General features: G+C 40.9%; 1 protein-coding gene and 1 non-coding gene across 5 annotated transcripts in view; both read right to left on the reverse strand.

Moving 5' to 3' along the window:
* The window catches only part of Rnf14 (ring finger protein 14), a 47,137-nt gene extending 23,923 nt beyond the window's left edge, over nucleotides 1-23,214 (reverse strand). For 2 of the 4 annotated variants that reach the window (XM_045132903.1, XM_045132901.1), the window contains exons 1-7: nucleotides 22,721-22,864; nucleotides 17,540-17,701; nucleotides 16,397-16,548; nucleotides 8,148-8,675; nucleotides 6,496-6,724; nucleotides 3,608-3,780; nucleotides 1,370-1,500 (exon numbers count right to left, since the gene is read on the reverse strand). In XM_045132903.1, the coding sequence (XP_044988838.1) occupies nucleotides 1,370-1,500; nucleotides 3,608-3,780; nucleotides 6,496-6,724; nucleotides 8,148-8,675; nucleotides 16,397-16,548; nucleotides 17,540-17,693 (1,367 nt within the window). In that variant the 5' untranslated portion in view covers nucleotides 17,694-17,701; nucleotides 22,721-22,864. Of the gene's footprint in view, nucleotides 1-1,369; nucleotides 1,501-3,607; nucleotides 3,781-6,495; nucleotides 6,725-8,147; nucleotides 8,676-16,396; nucleotides 16,549-17,539; nucleotides 17,702-22,720; nucleotides 22,865-23,092 lie in introns of those variants that run through there. The other 2 variants (XM_045132902.1, XM_045132904.1) reach the window with 2 other exon arrangements.
* On the reverse strand, nucleotides 21,736-21,839 carry LOC123454339. Its single transcript, XR_006633314.1, has one exon. It is a non-coding gene; the product is annotated as a U6 spliceosomal RNA (small nuclear RNA).
* Nucleotides 23,215-24,840: the final 1,626 nt, after the last annotated feature.

Genomic DNA, 24,840 nt, shown 5'->3' on the forward strand with positions numbered 1-24,840 from the left:
TTGAAGGCTGTGCTTATGAACTTTCTAAAGGAAGGAAAGACTAAGAGCTTTGTTGGAATGGGGCTAATGGTATAAGGGTTGGCACATCCTGTTGCTCATGTCCAGAGTTTGATCAAGGTTGAACTGACATGATGTGCTTGGAGGAAGATACAGAACTGAGACATTTAAGATTTAAAGTTACAAAAACTAAAACAAATTTAAGATTGACACTGAGATGGTTGTGAAAGCTGCTATTGTTAAGAAAATACTAGAATGATAAAGGATGGCTCATCTACTTTACACTGAAACAATGGAAAGGCAAGAGGTGATTTCACCAGAAAGACTAAATGGCAGGAATGCAAACTTTTTAGAAATGAAGAAACCTGCTCTTCAAAGTCATCATTTATTTTGTCCCTGAATTAATGTGGTTGTGTCCTCCACACCTGGTACTGGCTTCAGAGGCATGAAAAATGCATGGAGTGGGTTTTAAAGTGCACACAGATCCAGGAGCCACTGCTGAGACATGGCATGATGACCTTGATAAAAGAAGACAGTGAAGCTATTGGAAGATGGACTGTAGTTTGCATGGAGACCCAGAGATATTCTGGATATACCAGGACTGTGCAAGGGCTACCATGGAGCACCATTGGATTTAGATGGAAGCTTTCCCTGACTACTCAGCCCAACTGGAGGGGTGGAATTGGAAAATCAAGAGACTGTAGGGTGTTAGACTTGAACCAGAGGTGTCTGATGTTCACCTAATGGCTATTGATTTTGCACTGGTCCAGTTTCTCTTTGTTTGCCTTATAGCAATGAAAATGTTTTCTCTGCCATTATATGTTGGAAGTATGCAACTTTTTTGATTTTGTAGAACTCACAGTTAAGAGACAGTCTTAAGGTTAACAAAGACTATGGGACTTTTGGACTACATATAATTTGTAATGTGAGATGGTCATGAGTTTATTAGGGGCCAGGGGCAGAATGTGGTAGTTTGAATCTATGTCCCCCAATAGACTCAGGTATTGTTAAATTTGAGTTTACAGCTTCTGCCTCTACCAGGCAGACTCCAGCTACCGAATCTGTATGTCACTGGGGGTGGATCTGAATTCCAACCTAAGTTATACATAGTAAGATCTACAAGGGTCCTTATGGTTTTGTGCTTGTTAGTGGTAGTAAGTAGTTGATGGTGATTTTTCTCTGTGAAAAGGGGCCAGCTTCTTCTGCCATTCTGGAATTTCCCCTGGATCTATAAGCCTGACATAAATCTTATTCCTCCCATAAACTGTGTCTGATTTGGAGTTTTATCCCAGCAGCATGGTGCTGACTACAACAGTCAGCATATTGGTAGTATAACTTGCTGTCAAGTGTAGGGAAACCTGTATATACAAACCTGTCAAAACATGGAGAGTCAGGATCATTGAAATGTTTGTAAGGGTTTGCTCTTGAGAGAGTACCCATGCAAATCCAGCAGAAATACTGCATACAGCCAGTGCATGTCATCTTGTTACATCCATCCAATTTCTGGTGGGAAGAAGCATAGAATAAGAAAATCATCAAGGATGTAAAAGCAAGAGAAATGCACATCCAAAAAGATTCAACATAACATTCTCCTAGTCTTCTCCCATTTCCCATTATTGACTGAAATACTGACAATTACTAATGCTTAGAATTTTGTACTACAAGTACATTTTCCTTCAACTAGCTACATAGAAAAATTTCTTCTCATACAAATGAAGCACATATTACTAGAACATACAGTTAGATTAATATTAAAATATTTGAGTTTTAATTTTTTAAATTTAGTACTGAGGAATGACTCTGGGTTCTCTTACATGCTAGGTAACCACTCTCCAACAAAGCTGTAACTCTCATTTGTTTGTTTGTTTGCTTTCTTGAAGTAGGGTCTTACTCAAGCCCAGGATGACCTGGAATTCACTATGTAGTCTCAGGCTCACCTTGACAGTGATTCTCCTATCTTAGCCTCCTGAGTTCTGGGATTAAAGGCATGTGTCACTATGCCCAGCTGTTTTTTTTTTTAAGTTATTTCTTATAGAGTCTCACTAAGTTGTTCAGGCTGGCCTTCAGCTTTCAATCCACCTGCTTTAGCTCCCCAAGTGGCTGGGATTACAGGTTTGTGCCAACCAGGCCCAGTTTGAGCTTTAAATGTCTACATCAATCTAAATAAACACTTGGTCTTTCATTCTATCATGGGGCCCAGACATGTCAGAAATACTCATATATAAAGCCAGTTTCCTAAAATGAATAACTGGGGAATCACCACTAGGTTCAGTTCTGATGTAATGGACTAGAAAAACAGAATCAAATGCAAGGGTGTGTGTGTGTGTGTGTGTGTATATACACATACACATACATACATATATATATATAATTTTTTTGTACAGGGTTCTTATGTATCCCAGGCTGGCCTCAACCTTGTTGAATAGCTGAAGATGACCTTGAAGTTCTGATCTTCCTGTCTCTAACTCTAAATACTTAGATTAAAGACCCATGCTGAGGATGGAATCCAAGACTTCATGCATTCTAGGTGAGCACTGTACCAACTGAACTGTCTTTCTAACCCCATATATGTATTTTTGGTTTTTTTTTTTTTAATCATATAAACAAGAGTTAACTGTAGCTCTAGAATACTCTCCCTCCAAGTTGCTATGGTTTTGATATCTGGTCTATTCCTTCTGAAACTCATGTTAGGCATTTAATCCCTATTGTGAGATATTGAAAAGGTAGAAACCATGACTACTGCATTTAGATTGGGGCTTCTGGGAATAGATGAGTTAGATAAGGCCATCACACTAGAGCCAGCCGCATCACTGGGCACTAATGCTTTATAAGGGAGAGCTACCAGGAGACAGGCACCCAGTTTCTCACCATATGAAGGATGCTCTGCGCTGCCTCAGAACTGTCAGCAAGAATGCTATCACCAGTTGTAGGCTCTCACCCTTAAACCAGAACTGTGATCCATAGGCTTTTTTCATTTGTTTGGTTTTTCAAGGTGGGGTCTCATGCTAGCCTAGGCTGATCTGGAATTCACTCTGTAGTCCCAGGCTGACCTTGAACTCATAGTGATCCTCCCACCTCTGCCTCCCAAGTGCTGTGATTAAAGGCATGCACCACCATACACAACCCCATAAGCTTTTTCTTTATAACTTTTGTACTCTGGTATTGTGCTATGAGCAACAGAAAATGGAATAAAGCACAATCCATTACATTTTGAGTTACATTTAATGTGAGAAAAACTGTTTCTGTTGGGTTTTTTTTTGTTTTTTGTTTTTTGTTTTTTTTTTTTGAAGTAGGGTCTCACTCTGGCTCAGGCTGACCTGGAATTCACTATGTAGTCTCAGGGTGGCCTCGAACTCACGGCGATCCTCCTACCTCTGCCTCCCGAGTGCTGGGATTAAAGGCGTGCGCCACCACGCCCGGCTCGAAAAACTGTTTCTGTATGAGAAGGGAAGTCTTTCTATATTTAAGGTCAATAACAGCAGTTAGTAGTGACATTTTATTTTCCAAGTATGAGGCTTAATTCAATACTATTATGTGTTTTCTTAATTATTAACATTGAATAATAGACTTCTTAAGAGTACTTGTCTCCAAGTCTGTCCCCAATGTTCACCTGTATAGGAGTATCACAACAAGGGCAGTTCTTTGAGTTCTTTTCCAGCCACTCTTTACTTTCCATCTCTTCCAAGGCCTTCTGAATCACCCTCTTCCCATACCTCTGTTCCAAAAATCTTTTAGTGGCTTCATCTGCTTGAAGGTATTCATTTCGTAAGTCTACTAACTTCTCTAGATAGTGAAATCAAAATTAATTATGTTACTTTCCAACGCTGACTAAAAATGGCCATCACCTTGGACTACTCAATCTATTCCTAACATTATCAGAAGGAAATAATACAAGTTAAAGCCTTCCTTATGGAAATATTTATAATAATGAGAAACAAATTGCCAGGAAAGAATTATGTTTGGGGCCTGAGAAGATGACTCAGCAGTTAAAGATGCTTGCTTACAAAGCATGCTGGCTCAGGTTTAATTCCCCAATACCCAGGTAAAGTTAGTTGCACAAAATGACATGTGTATCTGGAATTCGTTTACAGTAGCAAGAGGCCCTGCTGTGCCTATACTCACACACACTCTCTCTTTGCTCACAAATAAGTAAAAATAAATTGATTTTAAAAAAAGAATTATGTTTAGAAGATTTAATCACATAACAATCAGACATTAAAACCTAGAATGGCAGCTAGGGAAATGGCCCAGTGGCTAAAGGCACTTGCTTGCAAAGCCTGCTGTCCTGGGTTCAATTCCCCAGTACCTAGGCAAGGCCAGATGTATAAGATGGCACATGAGTCTTGAATTTGTTTGTAGTAGCAGGGGGCCCCGCTATGCTCATATTCACTCTCGCTTTCTCTTGCTCCCTCTCAAATAAATAATTTTTTACATGGCACATTGTCTGGAATTTCCAGCGGCAAAAAGCTCTGGTGTTTTCATTCTCATTCTCTTTCTCTCAAATAAATAAATAAGTAAATATATATATATATATATTTTTATTCTAGAATGGGGAATAAAGAGAATAGTTCTTCCTGTGTAAGCATGAAGGCCTGAGGAGGCATGAGAGACTGCTGGAGTTCCATCTCCAAGACCCACATAAACAATGAAGCATGGCCATGCATGTCTGTAACCTCAATCCTGTCTCTGCCTCCCCAGCACTGTGATTACAGGTGTACACCCATATGTCTGGCATTTTTATGTAGATACTGAAACTCTGAACTCAGGTCTTTATGTTTGCACAGCAAGAACTTAACCCACTGAGTCATTTTCAACCCTTGTTCTAGTACATTTTAAATACAAAAGTTATTGTTCAAAAAATTGTTTATATTTCATATGTACACACACTATATATTCCTAATCTTGCTGAAACCCCAAGCCTATGTTGAATTTCTTTTCTAAATGCTGTGAAACACCTGAAACACACCATAGCCGCTGAAAAATAGGGTCATGGAGGTAAAGGCTAGTTAACTACAACTTAACATAACTTCAAGTATAATCCGCCCCACCCGCTAGGAGACTCCGCCCACCCTTCCTCTTCTTAGGGACTGTCTTGTAAATAAGCACATCCTGTTAACATCAGCAATCAGTAACTGTAATAATAACATAATAGTTACTCTTGTGCATTCTGTATTTATTAAGCCCATTGTATGATGAAAGATCAGTTCCTTTACTTGTCAAAAATCAATACTCTTGCAAAATGCCAACAAATTACTAGAAATATTAATGACAAGAAATACAAACTAAAGTATGAGATTTGGAAGCTATTCTAAAATTGCTACAAAAAACTTTAACCCCAACTTTTAATTTCTGTATTTACTTTGTCACAAACTAGTAAAAAAAAAAAAAAATCCTAACAACTAAGTGGCACTTTATTAGCTTTCTTCACTTTCAAAAAAAGCCTTATGAAGGAGTTACCTCTTGTCATCCCCATTAATCTCAGAAGAAAAAAAAAATGGCCATCAAAGATCACTTAGACTGACAAGAAGAACCCAATTTCCAGTTTTTATCTGGATCCAAGCTGGCATGTGTGTCACCTCTGGTGCCCGCTGCAACACAGGTGGCTTCTAAAGCATCACGTTGAGGGAGATTCTGAGGGCTCATAGGCTCAATAAGGAAGCATTTGAGGACTGATGAGGCACATGTGCCAAGAAGCAGGAGTGGCAGCTTGGCTGCTCTACACCTGTCATTTAGGATCTATATAATCCCATCTTCTGGTAATCCATTCCTTTTCCTATATTGTGCCCCTCCCCATATCTGCATGGTTATGCTTACTCCAAGTCTTTAAACCATTCTGTTTGCCAGTGACACCTCTCCTGGCTAACTACAATCCCAAATCCAATCCTCCTTAGAACATTCCCTATCCTGCCCCTACTTCTTTTTTCTTAGCACTTACCACCATCTACTATCTACATTTTGTTTGCCTGTCACTCCCACTACACTGTAAATCTCATGAGGGCAGAGATTTTTGTCTCTTCTGGTCACTGCCATATGCCCAGAACCCAGGATAGTAACTGACACAAAAGTATCTGTCAAATGAGGGCTGTGGATAAAGGCACTTGCTTGCAAAGCCTGCAGGCCCAAGTTTGATCCCCATGCCACTTACATAAGCTGGATGCAAGAAGTGGCACAAGCATCTGGTGTTTGTTAGCAGTGGCAAGAGTCCCTGGAGCACCCGTTCTCTTCCTCTCAAACACACATGTGTGTATGTATGTGCACACACACACACAAATAAAATATCTGTCAAACAAAGATTCATTCAAATTTCAACAATATGTGACAATATACATCCACTATCAGGTCCACAGTAGAGTGGAGGTCATAACTGGCACATAAATCTACTTCTATTCGCTCTTTGATTTGGAGGGAAAACCAACACACCATGGTGTGATGACTCTAACTTTATGAACTGAGGTCACAGGCATTGGTTAGGGAGGGATAATGGATGGTATAACATACCTGCAGTTACCTTACATGGAGAAACCCCATGGTAGGTCAATCTGCATAAAGTACAGAAGGCAAAGTTGCAGCTGGAGCAGATGGCCATGGTAGAGCCAGGCTCCTGCATCACAGGCAGCTGGCAGGATGGGCGGGGGCAGTACACGACATCTGCCATCAGATCCAAAGTGGACTGGAGGAGAAGGCGGTCATAACGGGCAAATAAATCTGCTTCCACCAGCTCTTTGACCTGAAAGAAAATACAGACACCATAGATTTGATGGTCCTCTGGGCATTTCTGATCCTAAGGGTTCTTAGGATGCTGTTCACAAGCATTAAAACCTCCATTCCACTTTAGAGTCAAATCAGACATGCCAACAGTTTACATCTTTTGTTTTGTTTTGTTTTGTTTTGTTTTGTTTTGTTTTGTTTTGTTTTGTTTTGTTTTGTTTTGTTTTAGACAAGGTTCCCCTATGTAGCTCAGGCTGGCCTAGAATTTTTGGTAATCCTCCTGCCTCAGCCTCCCAAGTGCTAGGATTATAGGCATACAACACCATGCCTGGCTACAATAGTTGCATGGGTCCACACATTTGCCAAAACTAAGGAAATGTGTAGCTTAAATGGATTACTTTAAGTAAAATTATGATTTAATAAAGTTGACTTTTAAAACAAAATAAGCAGGGTATGGTAGTACATGCCTTTAGTCACAGTACTTGGGAGACTAAGGTAGGAGGATTGCCATGAGTTTGAGACCAGCCTGGGGCTACAAAGTGAGTTCCATATCAGCTTGGGCTAGAGTGAGACTCTGCCTCAAAAAAAAAAAAAAAAAAAAATTGAAAAAAATAAAATAGTCTATACTTATGCTAAGGTCTATAAATGATTTTTGGTTAATTATTTCATGGACATTTCCTTCAGATCCCAATCATACACCAAGGACAGGGTCTTTGGTATCCCAGGCTGCTCTTAAATTGTGTGGCCACAAGTGACCTTAGACTCCTTAAACAAGGAGATCCTCCTGCCTCCACCTACAGAGCTGGGGTCACCTCTTGGTTGAGAGTACAGGTGTGAGCTATGATGCCCATCCTACAACATTTTCAGTAGCTATAGTAAAACAACTTGCAGACTAGCTCCAAACCCTTAGACCATTCTGTGAGCCCTATGCAGGAACTGCTGAGGATGAGGGTGTAGCTCTGTAGAAGAGAGCTTCCATAGCATGTGTTACGGCCCTATGTTTGATCTACAACACTGCAAATAAGTAACTTAAGACTCCTATGGTGCTGTGGTGGTTCACACCTACAATCTCAGTGCAGTGGAGAGAAACACAAGTTTAAAACCAGCCTGGGCTATAAAGAAAGACTCTGGCTCAAAACAAAGGTCAGGAGGAAGACTGGGAATGTAGCTCAATTGGTAGAATACTTGTCTGATTTGCAAAAAGCAAAGCCTTGGGTTCATTTCCCAGAACCACATGACAACTGGGTGTGGTGGCACATACCTTTAATCCCAGCACTCAAGAGGTTGAGACAGGAGGATGAAGAGTTCAAGGTCATTCTCAGCTACACACTGAGTTTGAGACCAGCCTGGGCTACATGACAACCTCTTTCAAAAAGAAAACAATCTTGAGATAGTACCCTTTGTAAAAAGAATTAGGAAGCAACCATCAGTACAGTAATTACCTGACCAGGAGTGGCCACTGAAGGGCACTTTGGTTCTGGACAGTTAAGACTTTTAACTTGACCATCTTTGATCTGGATTTCAAAGTAGTCCTTCAAGCAGGCTTTGCAATACACATGTCTGCACTCCAAGAAGTTCATGCATTCACTGCCCAGTTTCTCACAGAAACAGATATTACACAGGAACAATTTACTATTAAAGCATTTCATCTGCTGAGCTTGATCAAAGTCCAAGATTTCCTGGATTAGACTTGACAATGACTCCACATCTTGCACAGCTCTCTCATCCACAACTTCATCTTGGTCAACATCAGATGCAGCAGCTCCTCCAAAATCTAACTCTGTATCAGAAGAGGCTTCAGCCATCTTTCTCTGTACTTTTTTCTGAGACCCCATCTTCAGCTCAAAAGGAGAGACAATATTCAGATACGCCAGGGTCTCTTCCTTAAGAAACTGCATCCAGGCAAACAGCACCACGTTGCCTCGGTGTTCTTCCCATAGGTTGTCCAGGTGCTTGCAGAGAGCAGAGAGCTAGGAGAAAGCATAAGAGGATACTGTGGGTTTGGAAAGATAATTAGTCTATCAACTCCTGACCTTCCTTGACATCCTTAAAATTTACCTGGGGCTCTTAAACTTCCTAGCACTATTTTTTTCCTACTATGATACTACTACAAAAACAATATTAACACTCTTACTGAAGCACTTATTAAATTATTCAACACCAGAACAGTACAGAACACAGTTAGAATCTAGACGTAGCATGAAATAACATGAAAACAGGAGCAATGGCAAAACTAAATTATATTTAAGCTGCAGAAATAGAAGACTTTGTTCTTTGCTTTATATCTCATGAATAAGAAAGAGCTCTAGTTTTAAAATGAACTATTTCTTTTTCTTCAACAGACCTGGCTTTGTAGGTACAGTAAAATAATGATTGGAAAAAGAACTGTTTAAAGATACCATCCAGATACTGCAAGAACCTCATGATAGTTGCTTCTTGGTAGTAAGATTTGATAATTATGTTTCTCTCCTTCCATACCCTTCTACCCTTTCTCTTTTATATTAAATATACTTTCTATAACAGATCTGTCCAAAAGAAAGAGAATGTGAGACACATAGAAAACTTTAAATATTTTCATATCTGCATTAATTTTTTTTTATTTTTGAGAGAAAGAGAAGAGTACAGGCCACACTAAGGCCTCTTGCCACTGCAAATGAACTCCAGATGCATGTGCCACTTTGTGCATCTGGCTTTACATTGGTATTGGGGAATTAAGCCTGGACCATTACGCTTTGAAAGTAACCTGCTGATACTTAGAATATATAAAGAATGTCAAAAGTAGCATACCCACCCCCCATAATATTATTTTTGGTAGCCCTGGACATTGCATCTAGGCTCTTGCACATGCAGGCAAATGCTCTATCACTGGGCTACAACCCCAGCTCTCCTTCTATTATTTATTTTGCCCAACCTGGCCTTGAACTCACTGTAACACAGGTAGCTCTTGAACTTTTAATCCTCCTGCCTTAGTCTCCTGAAGATCCATAATCACAGGCTGTTGCCACCAGGCCTTTAAATAAGCTGATATTTAAATAAGCAGTTAGGGTGTTGAAGTTACTCAGTAGAATGCTTATATGCACCAAGCCCTGGCTGGATTCAATCCCTAGCACTGGCCCCCGACACACACACACACACACACACACACATGGGCAGGCAGTAGACCTAACAGTAATTTTCATGCCAACGAGGTACATGAAAAAATGTTCAACATCATTAATCAGGGTAATACAGAACTAAAATCATAATGAGATCTAGCCTCACTCCAGTATAATGACTGTCATCCACAAGACAATTGCTGGTAAGGATGTGGAAAACAAGGAGCACTTACTTGCACACTGTTGGTTGGAATGCATATTAGTAGGGCAATTGTGGAAAACAGAACAGAGGTTCCTCAAAAAATTAAAAACAGAACTACAATATGATCCAGCAATCTCACGGGATGGACTGTATATACCTGTATGTATATATTACACAAACACACAGAAGAGGAAACCTGTATGTCAAAGAGACATATACACTCCCAAGTTTAATGAAGTACTATTCATTATTGCTAAGAGATGGAAATAACCTAAATGTCCACCAGCAGATGGGTGGACAAAGAAAATGTGGTACACAGATGCAATGAAATACTGTCTATCCATAAAAGAAGACAAGTCTATAACTTACAACATAGAACTAGAAATGATGTTAAGTGAAATAAGCCAGGCACAGAAAGACAAACACTGCATGATTTTGTTCATATGTAAAACATAAAAAAGTTCATCTCAGCTAGGCATGGTGGTGCACACTAGTAGGCAGAAGCTAGATGATCATTGTTAAGTTCAAGGCCAGCCCAGCCTACATAGTAAATGCAAGTCAGCCAGGACTACATAGGGAGACCTTGTTTTATGAAACAAAAGTTCATCTTAGACAAGTTGAGAGTAGAATTGTAGTTACCAGGAACTGGGAAGGGGAAGAAATTAAAGGGTAAAACTGATCAGTGGATACTAAATTAGTTATACAGGAGCAAGAAGTTCTGTTATGCTACTACATCGTAATGTGACTATAGACAACAATAATACAATAGTAGACTGTACTAGATGTGGTGGTACATGCTTGTAAGACCAGAACTCAGAGACAAGAGATAAGCCACAGCTATATGTTGAATTTGAGGTCAACCTAGGCTAAGAAACTGTGCCTCAAAAAGAAAAGTAGTATTTATTTCAAGAAGAAAGAAGGATTTTGAATATTTTCAGTATTAAAAAATAATAAATGTTTGAAGAGTTGGGTATTGTGAAAATGCATTGGTTGTTTAATCTTAAACACTACATATATAGTACACTTGTATCAAAATAACACATATGGGCTGGAGAGATGGCTTAGCAGTTAAGGCGTTTGCCTGCAAAGCCAAAGGACCTCAGTTGGATTCCCCAGGACCCACATAAGCCAGATGCACAAGGTGGCACACATGTCTGAAGTTCATTTGTAATGGCTAGAGGCCCTGGTACGCCCATTCTCTCTCTCTCTTCCTCCCCCCCCCCCTGTTGTGTCTGCCTCTTGACATCTCTCAAATAAATAAAAATTTAAAAATATTTTTAAAAAAAAAATCACATATCCTATGTTTCCTATAAATTCATACAATTTGGTATACACCAGGTTAAAAAATGGTATATGCCTATAGTTAGTCTCAGCTTTTGGGAAAAGGCAGGAAGATCAGGAATGCAAGGTCATTCTTGCTATACAGTGAGTTCAAGGCCAGCCTGTGCCACATGAGACCCTCTCTCAAAAAATAAAAAATAAGGGCTGAAGAGATAGATGGCTTAGTGGTTAAGGCGTTTGCCTGAAAAGCCAAAGGATCCTCCCAGCCAGATTCTCCAGGTCCCACATAAGCCAGATATACAAGGGGGCACATGTGTCTGGAATGCATTTATAGTGTCTAGAAGCCCTGGTGTGCCCATTCTCTCTCTTCCTTTCTCTCTTCTCAAATAAATAAAATATATTTAAAAAACAAAAAATAATAACACTCAAATTTTAAATTTAATTCTAACTTTTAATCTTACCAAAGAGTCAGCTGCAATAATTACTAGCACCATTTAATTGAGTCCTTTTCAAACTTAACAATATACTTTGTGTGTGTGTGTGTGTGTGTATGATATGTGTAGTATGTTATATCCACATGTGCAGATGAGCACAACCTGTGTGCATGTGTGTGGAAGCCAGAGAAAGATGTGGGGTGTCCACTGCTTCTTGGCCTTATTTCCCTAAGACAGAGTCTCTCACTGAAGCTGGGGCTCCATTTTTCTGGTTGATCTAGCTGACCAGGGAATTCCAGCAATCTTTGTCTCTGCCCCCTGCAGTGCAGGACCACAGCCTGGCTTTTTTTAAAGAATTTTTTTCTTTTTTTTGAGGCAAGCCCAATAGATTGGCCTTTTAAAAAAATGTAAGAGGGCGGGGCGTGGTGGTGCACGCCTTTAATCCCAACGATCAGGAGGCAGAGGTAGGAGGATCACCGTGAGTTCGAGTCTCTGGCCAGCCTGAGACTACATAGTAAATTCCAGGTCAGCCTGGGCCAGAGTGAGACCCTACCTTGGAAAAAAAAAAAAGAACATGTGAGCGGGAGACGGAGAATTGCTGTGCCAGGGCCTGCAGCTACTACAACCAAACTCCAGACGTGTGCTCCTCAAGGGCATGTGCAACACTGTGCGCTCATGTCGCTGTGTGTCCGGCTGGTCAAACATGAGTCCTCAGGCTTCGCAGGCAAGCACCTTAACTACTAACCCATCTCTCCAGCCCCGGTTTTTTTTTTTTTTCCTAATTTTTATTTTTATTTTATTTATTTAACTTTTGTGTGTGTAGTATGGTTTCATGTCAAACTGCCCGTGTAGCTGAGGATAACCTTGAGCTCTTGATCCTCCTGCCTCCACCTTCTGAGTGCTGGGATTTCAGATGTGTTCCATCAAACCTAGTTTATGTAGTTCTGGGGATCAAACCCACAGCCTTATACATGCCAGGCAAGCACTCTACTACTGAGCTAAATCTCCAACCTTAGATTTACAGTACATGTTTTACTAAGAAATCTGGGCTTACATCAGATATGGATAATACAAAGAAGCAGACTGATACCCTGGGTTAATTATAGGCCCTCAATTTGGTTTGGCTTCCACAAAGCAAGCTCTCATTTCCTAAACTAAGCTATCTAAGTTAAACTATTTTGACTTTTCCATTTATAAGGTAGTCTGTTTTTATTAGAAAGGCAAACAAACAGAAAAAGATTTTCCATTAGACATGTAAAATATTTGTGAGTAGAACTCAGGAGTTATATGTGCTTTTCTTTTGTAGGTAAACATCCAAAAATAAGCCTTCCAAATGGTAAACAAATTTTGTAAGTTTAAATAACAAGACTACATTTTCTGTTCCTATAGTACTTCTAACAACACTGCAGACACTAACCTAAATACTTATTGACCAAATAAAACAACCTTCTGTGAAATGTGAAAGGCCATTTCACATTTGCTTGAAGATGCTTCTAATATGAACCATGCTTTTGAGGAACCTGCTAAAATCTGTAAAATATAAAATACTTAAAAGGGGAGCTATATGTGCTGTGTAAGCCACCAAGTCCAATGAAGAAGTCATTTTCTTTCCTTCTCTTTCTTCTCCAGTCCTATTTCAAAAGAGCCAAAAGGGGAGAAAAAAAAAAAAAAGCATGGAAATAGCCGGGCATTGTGGTACACTTGGGAGGCAGAGGTAGGAGGATCACAGGGAATTTGAGGCCACCCTGAGACTACAGAGTGAATTCCAGTTCAGCCTGGGCTAAAGCAAGACCCTACCTAAAAAAAAAGGCATGGAAATGTGGAGAGGGAAATTAAAGAGAGAGAGAGAGAGAGAGGGAGGGAGGGAGGGAGGGAGGGAGGGAGGGAGGGAGGGAGGGAGGGAGGGAGGGAGGATGGAAGAGATAATGAGATAAAATGTGTGTATACATATTTATGTAGTATGGAAATACTAGAAAACTAAACTCACTTCCCCAAATCCTATCTACCCACCCCACACCAGTGAATAATAGGCCCATGTGTCAATTTTTTAATGTATTATTATTTGCAAGCAGGGAGGTGGGGAAAAAGAACAAGAATGAGTATGTGTACCAGGGCCTCTTGCCACTGCAAATGGCTTTACATGGGTACTGGGGATTCAAACCTGGGCCATCAGATATGCAAGAAAGTTCCTTAACCACTAAGCCATCTCTCTAGCCCTTGTGTGTCAATTTTACAATGAAGTTGACAGTGCCATGGAGTCAGAAACTGAATCAAGGAACATAAGAGACCAATTAAATTATCAGTTATATGCATTTGAGCCAGGTGTGATAACTCACTTTAACCCCATCTCTCAGGAGGCTGAGGTAGGAGGACCACTATAAATTTGTGGCTAGCCTGAGTCTACAAGAATGAATTCCAGGTTAGCCTGGGCTAAAGTGAAACCCTACCTTGAAAATAACAACAACAAAAATTTATCTGAGAAAGAATCCTACTGAAATTTTAACTATACAACAAAAATGAAAGCCTGGCATGGCAGTGCACGTTTGAGCCCAGCACTTGGGAGGCAGAGGCAGGAGGATCACTGTAAATTCAAGTCCACCCTGAGACTACATAGTGAATTCTAGGTCAACTTGGGCTAGAGCAAGACCCAACTTCAAAAAGTAAAACAACAAAAGGACCCTTCTTCCCCAAAGCCAAAAGTATGCTAAAATCTGAAAGCATAGCCACACATCCAATTAAGCCATTTTTATATTGTGCATGTTGTGTACTGGCATGCAAACAGATGCCAAGTATCAATCTTGCTGGATAAATGGGACTTCTAAATAACTTAGTTAACTATCAGTGATCTAAATGGCAAACAATATTGATTTTCTTGAGCAAATAATTAGCTGTCTTGCATCTATTACGTCTCAAACAGATACTATAATATTCTCTTCTAATGTACATGCATTCTACGTGTATTATCCCTGGAAACTTTCATTTTCTTTTAAAATCATAATCTCAATTTTGCAATAAATACCTTTAACCAAAAGATTAGACTGGTGGGTGGGGGAATGAAAACTGCTTTATCAAGCCAGGTAGGTTCATACACACCTATTATTTCAACACTTGGAGGCTTGGGCAGGAGGAGAATGAGGTTTAGGTTACTCTGGGTTACATAGCAAGACCCTGCTTCAATAAATAAATGAATGAATAAACAAATAATCGAAACTGGATGGTTAAAAGGGGAAAAGTGGGCCTGCCAGCCCAAGTCTGATTCTCCAGCACCCAGGTAATATTAGGTGCACAAGGTGGAGCAAGCACCTGGTGTGTGCGATAGCTGAGACCCTGGGGGGCATGCACACATGCACGCACTCTCTCTCAAATAAATAAGTTTTTAAATAAATAAATAAGCTGGGCATGGTGGTGCACACCTTTAATCCCAGCACTCGGAAGGCAAAGGTAGGAGGATCAACATGAGTTCGAGGCTATCCTGAGACTACATAGGAAATTCCAGGTCAGCTTGAGCTAGAGTGAGACTCTATCTTGAAAAACCAAAAACATGGAGATCAACAACTTGACAGCTTTTGTCTTAATAAATAGCAGCTACACAATCTTTATCATGGCTTCTAGAAAAGTAGCTACTAATCTATCACACCCCAGAACACTTTATACTGGCTTCTAGTCATATTTATGTTTTAATCAAGAACTGAGGATGATGGTGGGCGTGGTGGTGCACGCCTTTAATCCCAACACTTGGGAGGCAGAAGTAGGAGGATCGCTGAGAGTTCAAGGCCACCCTGAGATTACACAGTGAATTCCAGATCAACCTGAGCTAGAATGAGACCCTACCTTGGAAATACAAAAAAAGAACTGAGGATGAAGAGAGACACTTCAGCATTCCATACATAAATGAGATGGACATGCAAATTATCCTGATTTGATCAATATATGTTGTATACATTTGATAATATATCATACTGAACCCATAAACATGTAAAAATTTTTGTGTTAGTAATAAAAAGATAATAACAAAAAATTAGAAAAGTATATGCATCCCAGAGGGAATAAAGGTTTTCAATATCAGGTCTCAAAACTTAGTGAGGGATCTATAAGAATTTTATGTTTAAGTGATACCAATCAACAATTAAATTATTAATATACAGAATCTTATGAAGAGAAGCACTTATACTTAGAAGATATGCTTATTAGAACTATATTCTCACAGTTTTCAGATATAACTACAATTAAATCTTTAACGAATGGATACGAAATTAAGAAAAAATACATAATAACACCTAAGGAAAATGAGGACCTAGTAGTCTCCATTACAATACAAATTAAACAGGAAAATAAGACAGGAAGCAGTTTGCTTGATTAAAAATTACTGCTGTTACAATTCATAATGCTTAATCATTTGAGTTAATGTTATTCCTTCTTGGTCCTTTGCACTACAGGAGATAGAACCCAGACCTTGTACACACTAGGCAAGTGCTCTACCACTGAGCCACATGCCTAGTCCTTTTTAAAGCACCAAGCATTTTCAATTGATTAACATGAAAATTCATGAAGGTAATGAGTGAAAAATCACAAAATCAAAGCCATGTCTTCTTTATGCACTAAAGATCACCAAGGTAGTTTTCAAAGATGATTTTGAAAGTTTCTAAAAATGGATAGGAGAAATTAAGTTTTGGGTCTACCTGAGTTGGTGACAGCCATTTGCCACTAAGTGTGAATGAAGGTGGGGAGGAAGATGGATAATCTGGTGGCAGTTCAAAGTTCAGCACAAGTGGTGGCAGAAAGCAAATGGTGTATTCAAAGCCACTATTCTGGAGACACTCATTTGAATTGCCTGAACCAAAAACAAAAGTTAGAAAGGATCAGTTGATCAACACTTGAGTGTCCATTACTGTTGAGCAGTGCTCAAGACTCAATGCTTTAGTTGAGGGGATAAAAATCCTCCCCAAAGCACCTTCTATTCCTTAATATTAATTTCCTAGCCTCTGCCTTAAAAAAAGAAAACCTTACAAGCCCTTGAAAACTCTATTTAAGCACCATGAAATGTATAAGGAAGACACACAACCTAAACTTATAAACACTTCTTAGTACCATTCTGAACACTAATGACCAAGTAATATACATGTTTTTGTTTTGTTGCTGGTTTACAGTAGATGATTAAAGATACAATCTAGAGAATAGAATGTTTATTTTTATCAAACAGCCACAATGCTGCTTCAACCAACATATGCTAACTACTCATGAGTCACAGTGATCTCAGGCTTGAGGACATGACTCGGCACACAACACTCACAATCAAAGCTTTGTTAAATGACCAGTTTAAAGTAAAAAAGTTTTGAGAAAATGTGCACCAAAGTCTTCTGTGAATGTAGGAAAAGCAGTTTTGGATTTTCTGAAGCAAAGGGTCACAGAGTAACAATTGTTACCTGCTCATGGCAGCTGAAAGGACTCTAGACAACCAAGCAGAATTAAACCGCAATACCTTAAGGCTTTCTAAGTGTTTTCTCATCTGCACATTATTTTCTTTTCTCTTTGATTATCTCTACTTGACAATGAGGTGAGCTGAGAAAACTAGTAACTAGAAGACCAGGGTGTATGACATATGCAGAGCAGTATCTCAATTCAGAGGCCACAGAGGAAGGATCACATTGCAAACTGTTTACCTTCCAGGCTAACCTTTTCCAAAAGAAACAGAAACATGCATCTGTGAAACTAATGACTATCAGTGACCACTTAAACATAAACACAAAATGATACAGTACACTATGAAATTTAGAATATGTTTTATTTAGGAAAATCTGCATAAAAGAATATTGTTAACTAACCGCTCACAAATATCTTGAAATTTTGTGGCAAATCCAAATAGATTCTGGTTTCTCCACCTTGCACAGAATCTGCTTTTCTAAACTCATCTCCATCGTAAATACTCGCCAGGGCCAGTAATTCATCCTCCTGAGCTTCTCGGTCCTCTGCCGACATTGAATTTTCTGAAATTGAAGATAATTCAAATCAGTTAAGAACAGAAAATGCACAGAACTGGGGGAGTTACCAATTATACACAAAACAAAACTTCCTCACAAACAGCATAGGACTAATTACTACATTCACTTTTCTGCTAAACTAAAAGAGGCAGCCATACCAGAGCATTGGCTGACTGTGCTGCTTCTAATAGCTGACTTTAACAGTTAGCAACTCTGATTCATGGGGGGGAAAGTTACTTTTAAAAAACTTTTCAGTTCCTCCATTCTCAACTTCATTTTTTAATTTTTTAATTTATTTTATTTATTTTTTTATGAGAGAGAAAGAGAAGGAAGGGAAGGGATGGGATGGGACATGCCAGGGATTCTAGCCACTGCTAATGAATCCAGATGCATGTGCTACTGCTTCTGGTTTACACGGGTTCTGAGGAATAGAACCTGGGTCCTTTGGCTTCACAAGCAAGTGCCTTAACCAATAAGCCATCTCTCCAGCCCTTAGCTACACTTTTTAAATTAACTATACAAACTTAAAGATTATGAAACATGCTAGTTGGGAGATGAAGGCAAGAAGATCAGGAATTCAAGGTCATCCTCAACTATACAGCAAACTGGAGGCCAGTTTGGGCTTAATAAGAGCCTGTATCATAGTAACAAAACAAGTTAGAACAGTGCTGGAGGGATGGCTTACCAGTGGTTAAGGTGCTTCCTTGCAAAGCCTAAGGACCCAGGTTCAGTTCCCCAAGAACCACTTTAGACAGATGTAGAAGGTGGTGTATGCATCTGGAGTTTGTTTGTATTGGCTAGAGGCCCTGGCATGCCCATTTTCTCTCTCTCTCTCTGTCTCTAATAAATAGATATTTTTTTAAGTTAGAACAGTTGTTCTTTCCTTAAAAAAAAAAAAAACCTAGTGTGTGCAGCTGGTTTTGTAAAATTGTACGTGTTTTTTAACTACTTTATTTATTTGTGAGGAGAGAGTGCTGCTGTAAACGAACTCTAAACACATGCACCACTTTACACACCTGACTTTACTAGGGACTCAAACTCTGGACAGCAGACTTTGCAAATAAGCACCTTTAACCAATGAGCCATCTCTCAAATCCAAGCAGTGCTTCATATTAGGAAAGGTGATACTAAAAAAGTTAAGCACCATTTTGTTTCTTTGTTTTAATGTGCATGCATTTGTGTATGCACATTCATATGTGGGTGTATGCATGGCTAAGTCGAAGGTCTACAGTGGGCTGCTTCTTCAATTGCTTTTCTACCTTTTTGTTTTGTTTTGTTTTTTGAGAGAGTCCCACCCTGAACCTGGAGCTTACCAGTTTGCTTAGACTAGCTAGCCAGAAAATCTCAGATCCTCCTGTCTCTGCCTCCCCAGTGCTGGGATTACAGGCATATGCCACCACACCCAGAATTTACCTGGGAGCTAGGATATGAATTCAGGTCCTCATGCTTGCATGACAAGCACTTTACCCGTTTAGCAAAGCTTTTTTGGCTTAACCTCTCAAGCACTTTTTGGCTTTTTTTGAAAAAAGAACAAAAAACATTTTTTTTAAAGAGAGAAAGAGTAAGAAGGAGAGAGAGTATGGGCATGCCAGGGCCTCTTGCTGCTGCAAATAAACTCCAGATACATGCACCACTTTGTGTGTGTGAGTGTGTGCGTTTTTTTCTCTCAGTAGTGGCTACAGCTCTGCTTATTCCTATCTGAGGTACAGTGACATGGCCTATTTTATGTCAGTTAGTACCTGTTACTTACAATCAGAAGAAAAGGATATTAACACTATGGCCTATATTTCAGTTGCTTACAATTTGTACAAATCCCATTTATTCTCAGCTGGCTGAGACTGCTGAAGCTGGATAAGAGGCTGAGATGTGTGATTCCTATTAGATACACTATGGAAATCCTGCCATCTGCAGAAAACAAGTATGAGAGAGTGTTAGGACTCTCCTAGTCCAAATTCTGAATTTCTATTATCACCACTTAGGTCTAACATGTCCTAACCTATGACCACTCTTAATCCAAAGGCACATATTACTCTGCTATAGCAGACTGAATCACACGGTTAAAAGGGCAACTGCATATTCCTCAGCAATTACAGGCCTTATCACACTGCTTTCACCCTAGCACTAGAGGAACACCAAGGTCACATGAGAGGACAGGATGCCACACCCAACAGCAAATACCATCTTAAATTTGTTTTGGTTTCTCCTTCCTTTCCTCTCCGGTTTTTTGTTTTTTTTTTTTTTTTTCCCCTCTCCTTACCTGCTCACAAATTAACCTTGCCAGTGACAGTTTACTTTTAGGCCAAACTGACATTTTAAAACAAAACAAAGGCAAAACAAGGACATGAATATATATGAAGACTTGTAAATTTTATTCTAATTCCTTTAGAGCCAGACTTCTAGGAGTGAATTGCTTAGTAGTAGAGCCAGACTTCTAAATCAAAGTTTATTATCAGGGAAGTCTGTCCATAGATAGGTACGGAGAATCAATAAACACCTTAAAATTATATGCAAAAATATTGCATGAACCCAGAATTTTAAAACTGTATTCTCAGACATATGACTCTCAAATAAGCTAACACTAATAATCAGAAGCAATTTATACTTTTTGAACACCTACTTGTATGGTTATAAGTCCCTTCATACTACCATATTCAATCTTCAACAATTTTACCAGATGTTAATTAACCACATGATCATGATAGGATTAAGATTTGTTTCTTAATAAAACATTTACAGATTGTATGAGATAGGAAGTTATTGAGTTTATGGTTCCAGGTTAACAATCTCCATTTTTTTTGTACATTAGACTCTGAGAAGCCTTTTAGACTCCCAATACCCAGACACACTTGAACAATTAAATCAGGCCTCCTTAGTTTTTATTTCCTTTTTTTTTTTTGAGGCAAGTCCAGCAGACTGACCTAAAAAACAAGAGACTGAGAGAGAGATAGAGATAGAAAGAAGAGAAAACTGGCATGCCAAGGCCTCCAGCCACTGTAATCGGTCTCAGCCACTGTCATCGAACTCAAGGCCTACACCACCTGTGCGCATGTGTGACATTGTGCGTTTGGCTTATGATGGATCTGGCAAGTGGAACATAGGGCTTCACAGGTAAGCACCTTAGCTGCTAAGCCATCTCTCCAGTCCTTTGTTTACATTTTAAAAAACTATTTTATTTATTTATTTGAGAGAGATAGAGAAAGGCAGATAGAGAGAAAGAAAGAATGGGTACACCAGGACCTTTAGCCAAACGAACCCCAGACGCATGCGCTCCCTTGTGCATCTGGCTTACCTGGGTCCTGGGAAATCCAATGGGAGATTAGCCTTGGCAGGCAAATGCCCTAACCACTAAGCCATTTCACCAGCTCCTGTTTGCATTTTATTTATTTATTTTTTCTTTGACAGTGACAGACAGAGATAAAGAGGCAGAGAGACAGGGAGAATGGGAGCAACAGGGCATGCAGCCACCGCAAACAAACTCCAGATGCATGCGCCACCTTGTGCATCTGGCTTACGTTGGTACTGGGGAATCAAGCCTTAAACCAAGATCCTTAGGAAGCAAGCACTTAACTGCTAAGCCATCTCTCCAGCCCCCTGTTTGCATTTTTAATTAACATGAAATAATGTTTCAGCATGCAGTTTTCATACTTGTTTGTTGGTCCTCCTCTTTTCCCCATCCTTTTGTACCCTTCCACCTCAACTTTCTCTTTCACATTTGTGCCTCTCACCTCTCCTTAAAACCTTTATTTTCCCTCTTGTGATCCCCTTTCTAGTTTCATAGCCCATACCCACACTCACATATTTTTTAAATAATTTGTAATATTTTATTTTTATATTTATTAGAGAGAGAGAGACAGAAAGAGAAAGGGGGGTGAATGGGTGCACTGGGGCCACTGAAAACTCCAGATGCATGTGCCACCATGTGCATCTGGCTTATGTGGGTTCTGGGGAATCGAACTGGGGTCATCAGGCTTTGTAGGCAAGAACCATAACCACTAAACCATTTCTCCCACCCAACAGTCACATTTATACATTCATACATTGAATATATTGACTGCTTTGTGAATTTGTGAGTCATCCTTGTGCAAGACCCATGTTAGTTTCTGTATTGTTCCAAATTGAGCATATGTGCTGCTGAAGGAAGCTCACTTCTAGTTTTGTAAGTAACCAAGTTGACTTCAATGTGCAGCTGGAGTGAACAACCACCACTCCAAGCTGGTTCCCTTCATCGGCTCCTCATTACCTATCCCACCCACCCCTAGCTTGCCACTGATCAACAGACAACAGGTTGCCAGCTTTTTGATTCTATCCACTCAGCCTTTGAGGCCCACCTCCCAAGTCCTTATTCCACACAGCAATTTCTTATTAGACATTCTCTTTGAAATCCAAACTGCAAGCCAGGAATGGTGATGCATGTCTTTAATCCCAGCACTCAGGAGGCAGAGGTAGGAGGACTGCTGTGAGTTCAAGGCCACCCTGAGACTACATAGTGAACCACAGGTCAGCCTGGGCTAGAGTGAGACACTACCTTAAAAAAGAAAACAAAAACAACAAAGTGTATCTTTCCCGTGACAGTGGCACATCCCACCTTTATTACAGTAGTTTATACATTTCCTCTCCTACTAGACCGCACTAATACCTCAGGTTGGAGGACCAAGTCTTCTTCATCGGTATACTGTTCTCGAATCAAGCAGTGCCTCCTTGGATTCGGAAAAAAATCATAACTGAAATGGAGTAAAATGCAACGTGCTGGATGGAATAGGGGACCAGGAACATAGCTTTCTGTGACCACTGGGCCACATTCCATTAGAAGCAAGTCGGGTCTGTTGTCATAGTAACCCTAGTGCGGATAGTAGGAGTGAGCTCATAACCTGGGGTCAGGGCAGGAACTGACGCTAGATTCCACAACAGTATGCAGCAAATCCTGTCACTACCGCCATTTACACAAGAGAAAAATGGCTAGCTTAGCTCCTTTGGGGGCCTGAGGTCCACGCAGATGATACGTAACTAAATCTAGGCACAAGTCACCTGGTTTCTTCGTCTGTCACACAGGAACAAGACTCAACCCCGGCACCAGACCCGACGTAATTCAACGAAACGTTAGCTGAGGGCAACCGGAAGCCGCGACGCGGAGGGCGAAGCCCCTCCTCCGCCGGGCTTCCCGGGGAAAGTCCTCCCGCCCCTTTCGGGCCTCCCCCGGGGCCGCGGGCAGCCGCGGTTTGGGCTCGGCACGCCGCTGCGGGTCTCCTCCGCTCGCCAGACGGCAGGCGAGGGTGGGCGACTCTCCAAGGCCGGCGCCAGGACCCCGGCGCGGCGCGCCCAGGGCGGCCCTCTGCCTCCCGGCCGCCCGGGGCCTCGGAGCAGCCGCCCGCCCGCACGCCCCCGCGAGCCCCACCGTACCTTCCGGCCGCCCCGCCGCGCCGGGCCCGAAAGTTCCGCGCTCCGTCCTGGCCCCGGGCCCTCGCACCGCTGCTCGCCGCAGGCCAGGCCTAGAGACCGCCGGCTAGGACCCGAGCACCGCCCCTTCCGTTTCTGGAGCTGTCAGCCGAGAGGGGCGGAGGCTGCGGGGCCGCGGCGCGCGCGGGGCGGCCTCTGCGCAGCCGCCGAGATCGCGCCGAGTCCCGGGTGCCCTCCGCAGGCCGGGGGCGGCGCTGCACGGGCGACCACGGCCGTCGCTTCAAACGCGCACAAAGGCTGGCTGTAAGGCTCCAGTGCTCCTTTCTGCAGCTCTGGATGGGACAGGGGTCGAATCTTTACCAGCCCCTAGACGTGAACGTGAGGGAGCAGTCTGTTTCGGGCAGACACTGCCTTAACAAGCCTCGATCTGCTCCTCCATCCCAACCACCTTCACTACGAAGGCATTAGCTCACTGTCCGTATAACAATGGTAATAACGATTGCATTTATAGAGCAGCTGGATGCCGAGCGCTGTACTTCTAAGTGCTCTGTGGACATTGTTGTACTCTGTACTAAAACCCTATGGGGCTTAGGTGCCATTTGTTATGTTCACTTTTCGACTGGGCTAGAATGAGACCCTAACTTGAAAGACTTAACAAAAAAAAAAAAAAAAAAAAATGTGGCCGGGCGTGGTGATGCATGCCTTTAATCCCAGCACTCAGGAAGCAGAGGTAGGAGGATCACCATGAGTTCAAGGCCACCCAGAGACTACATAGTGAATTCCAGGTCAACTTGAGCTAACGTGAGACTCTACCTCAAAAAAAACAAAAAAAAAAAACAAAAAAAAAACGCCATGTAAGGGGCTGGAGATATGGTGGTTAAGCCTGAGAAACCTAAGAACCCGAATTCAATCTCCAGTACCCAAGTGGTGCATGCATCTGGAGTTTGTTTGCAGTGTTTAGAGATCTTGGCGTGCCCATTTTCTCTCTCAATCTGCCTCTTTCTCTCTCTCAAATAAATATTTTTTTTTAAAAAGCCATGTGAGCAATGTTTAAAAGTATATGTCTGCTACATTATACTATAATACTTATATTAACAAAAAATGAGCCAGGTGTGGTGGTGCACGCCTTTAATCTCAGCACTCAGGATGCAGAGGTAGGAGGCTCGCCATGAGTTCAAGGCCACCCTGAGACTACATAGTGAATAGCCCAGGTCAGCCTGGGCTACATTGAGACCCTACCTCAGAGGGAAAAAATGGAGCAAATAATTAAATGTGAGAATCAAAACTATAAAAATCTTAGAATACAGAAGGAAATCTTAATAAATTTGAATTAGCAATAATTTCTAAGCTATGACAACAAAAACAAGCAACAAAAGAAAAATTAGATAAAATGGATTTTCAAAAACAAATTAAGTGAAAAGACAGCCCACAAAATAGGAAATATTTGCTAATCTTATACCTAATAAATACCCATCATCTAAAATATATAATGATGGGGCTGGAGAGATGGCTTAGCAGTTAAGTGCTTGCTGTGAAGCCTAAGCACCCCGGTTCGAGGCTCAATTCCCCCAGGACCCACGTTAGCCAGATGCACAAGGGGGCACACGCGTCTGGAGTTCGTTTGCAGTGGCAGGAAGCCCTGGCACGCCCATTCTCTCTCTCTCTTTCTTGCTCTCTCTCTCCCTCTTTCTCTGTCTGTCGCTCTCAAATAAATAAATGAAAATAAATAAAATATATAATGAACTAGTGCC

Source organism: Jaculus jaculus, chromosome 13 (assembly GCF_020740685.1).
Source record: "Jaculus jaculus isolate mJacJac1 chromosome 13, mJacJac1.mat.Y.cur, whole genome shotgun sequence".
In the NCBI taxonomy this organism is placed as follows: domain Eukaryota; kingdom Metazoa; phylum Chordata; class Mammalia; order Rodentia; family Dipodidae; genus Jaculus; species Jaculus jaculus.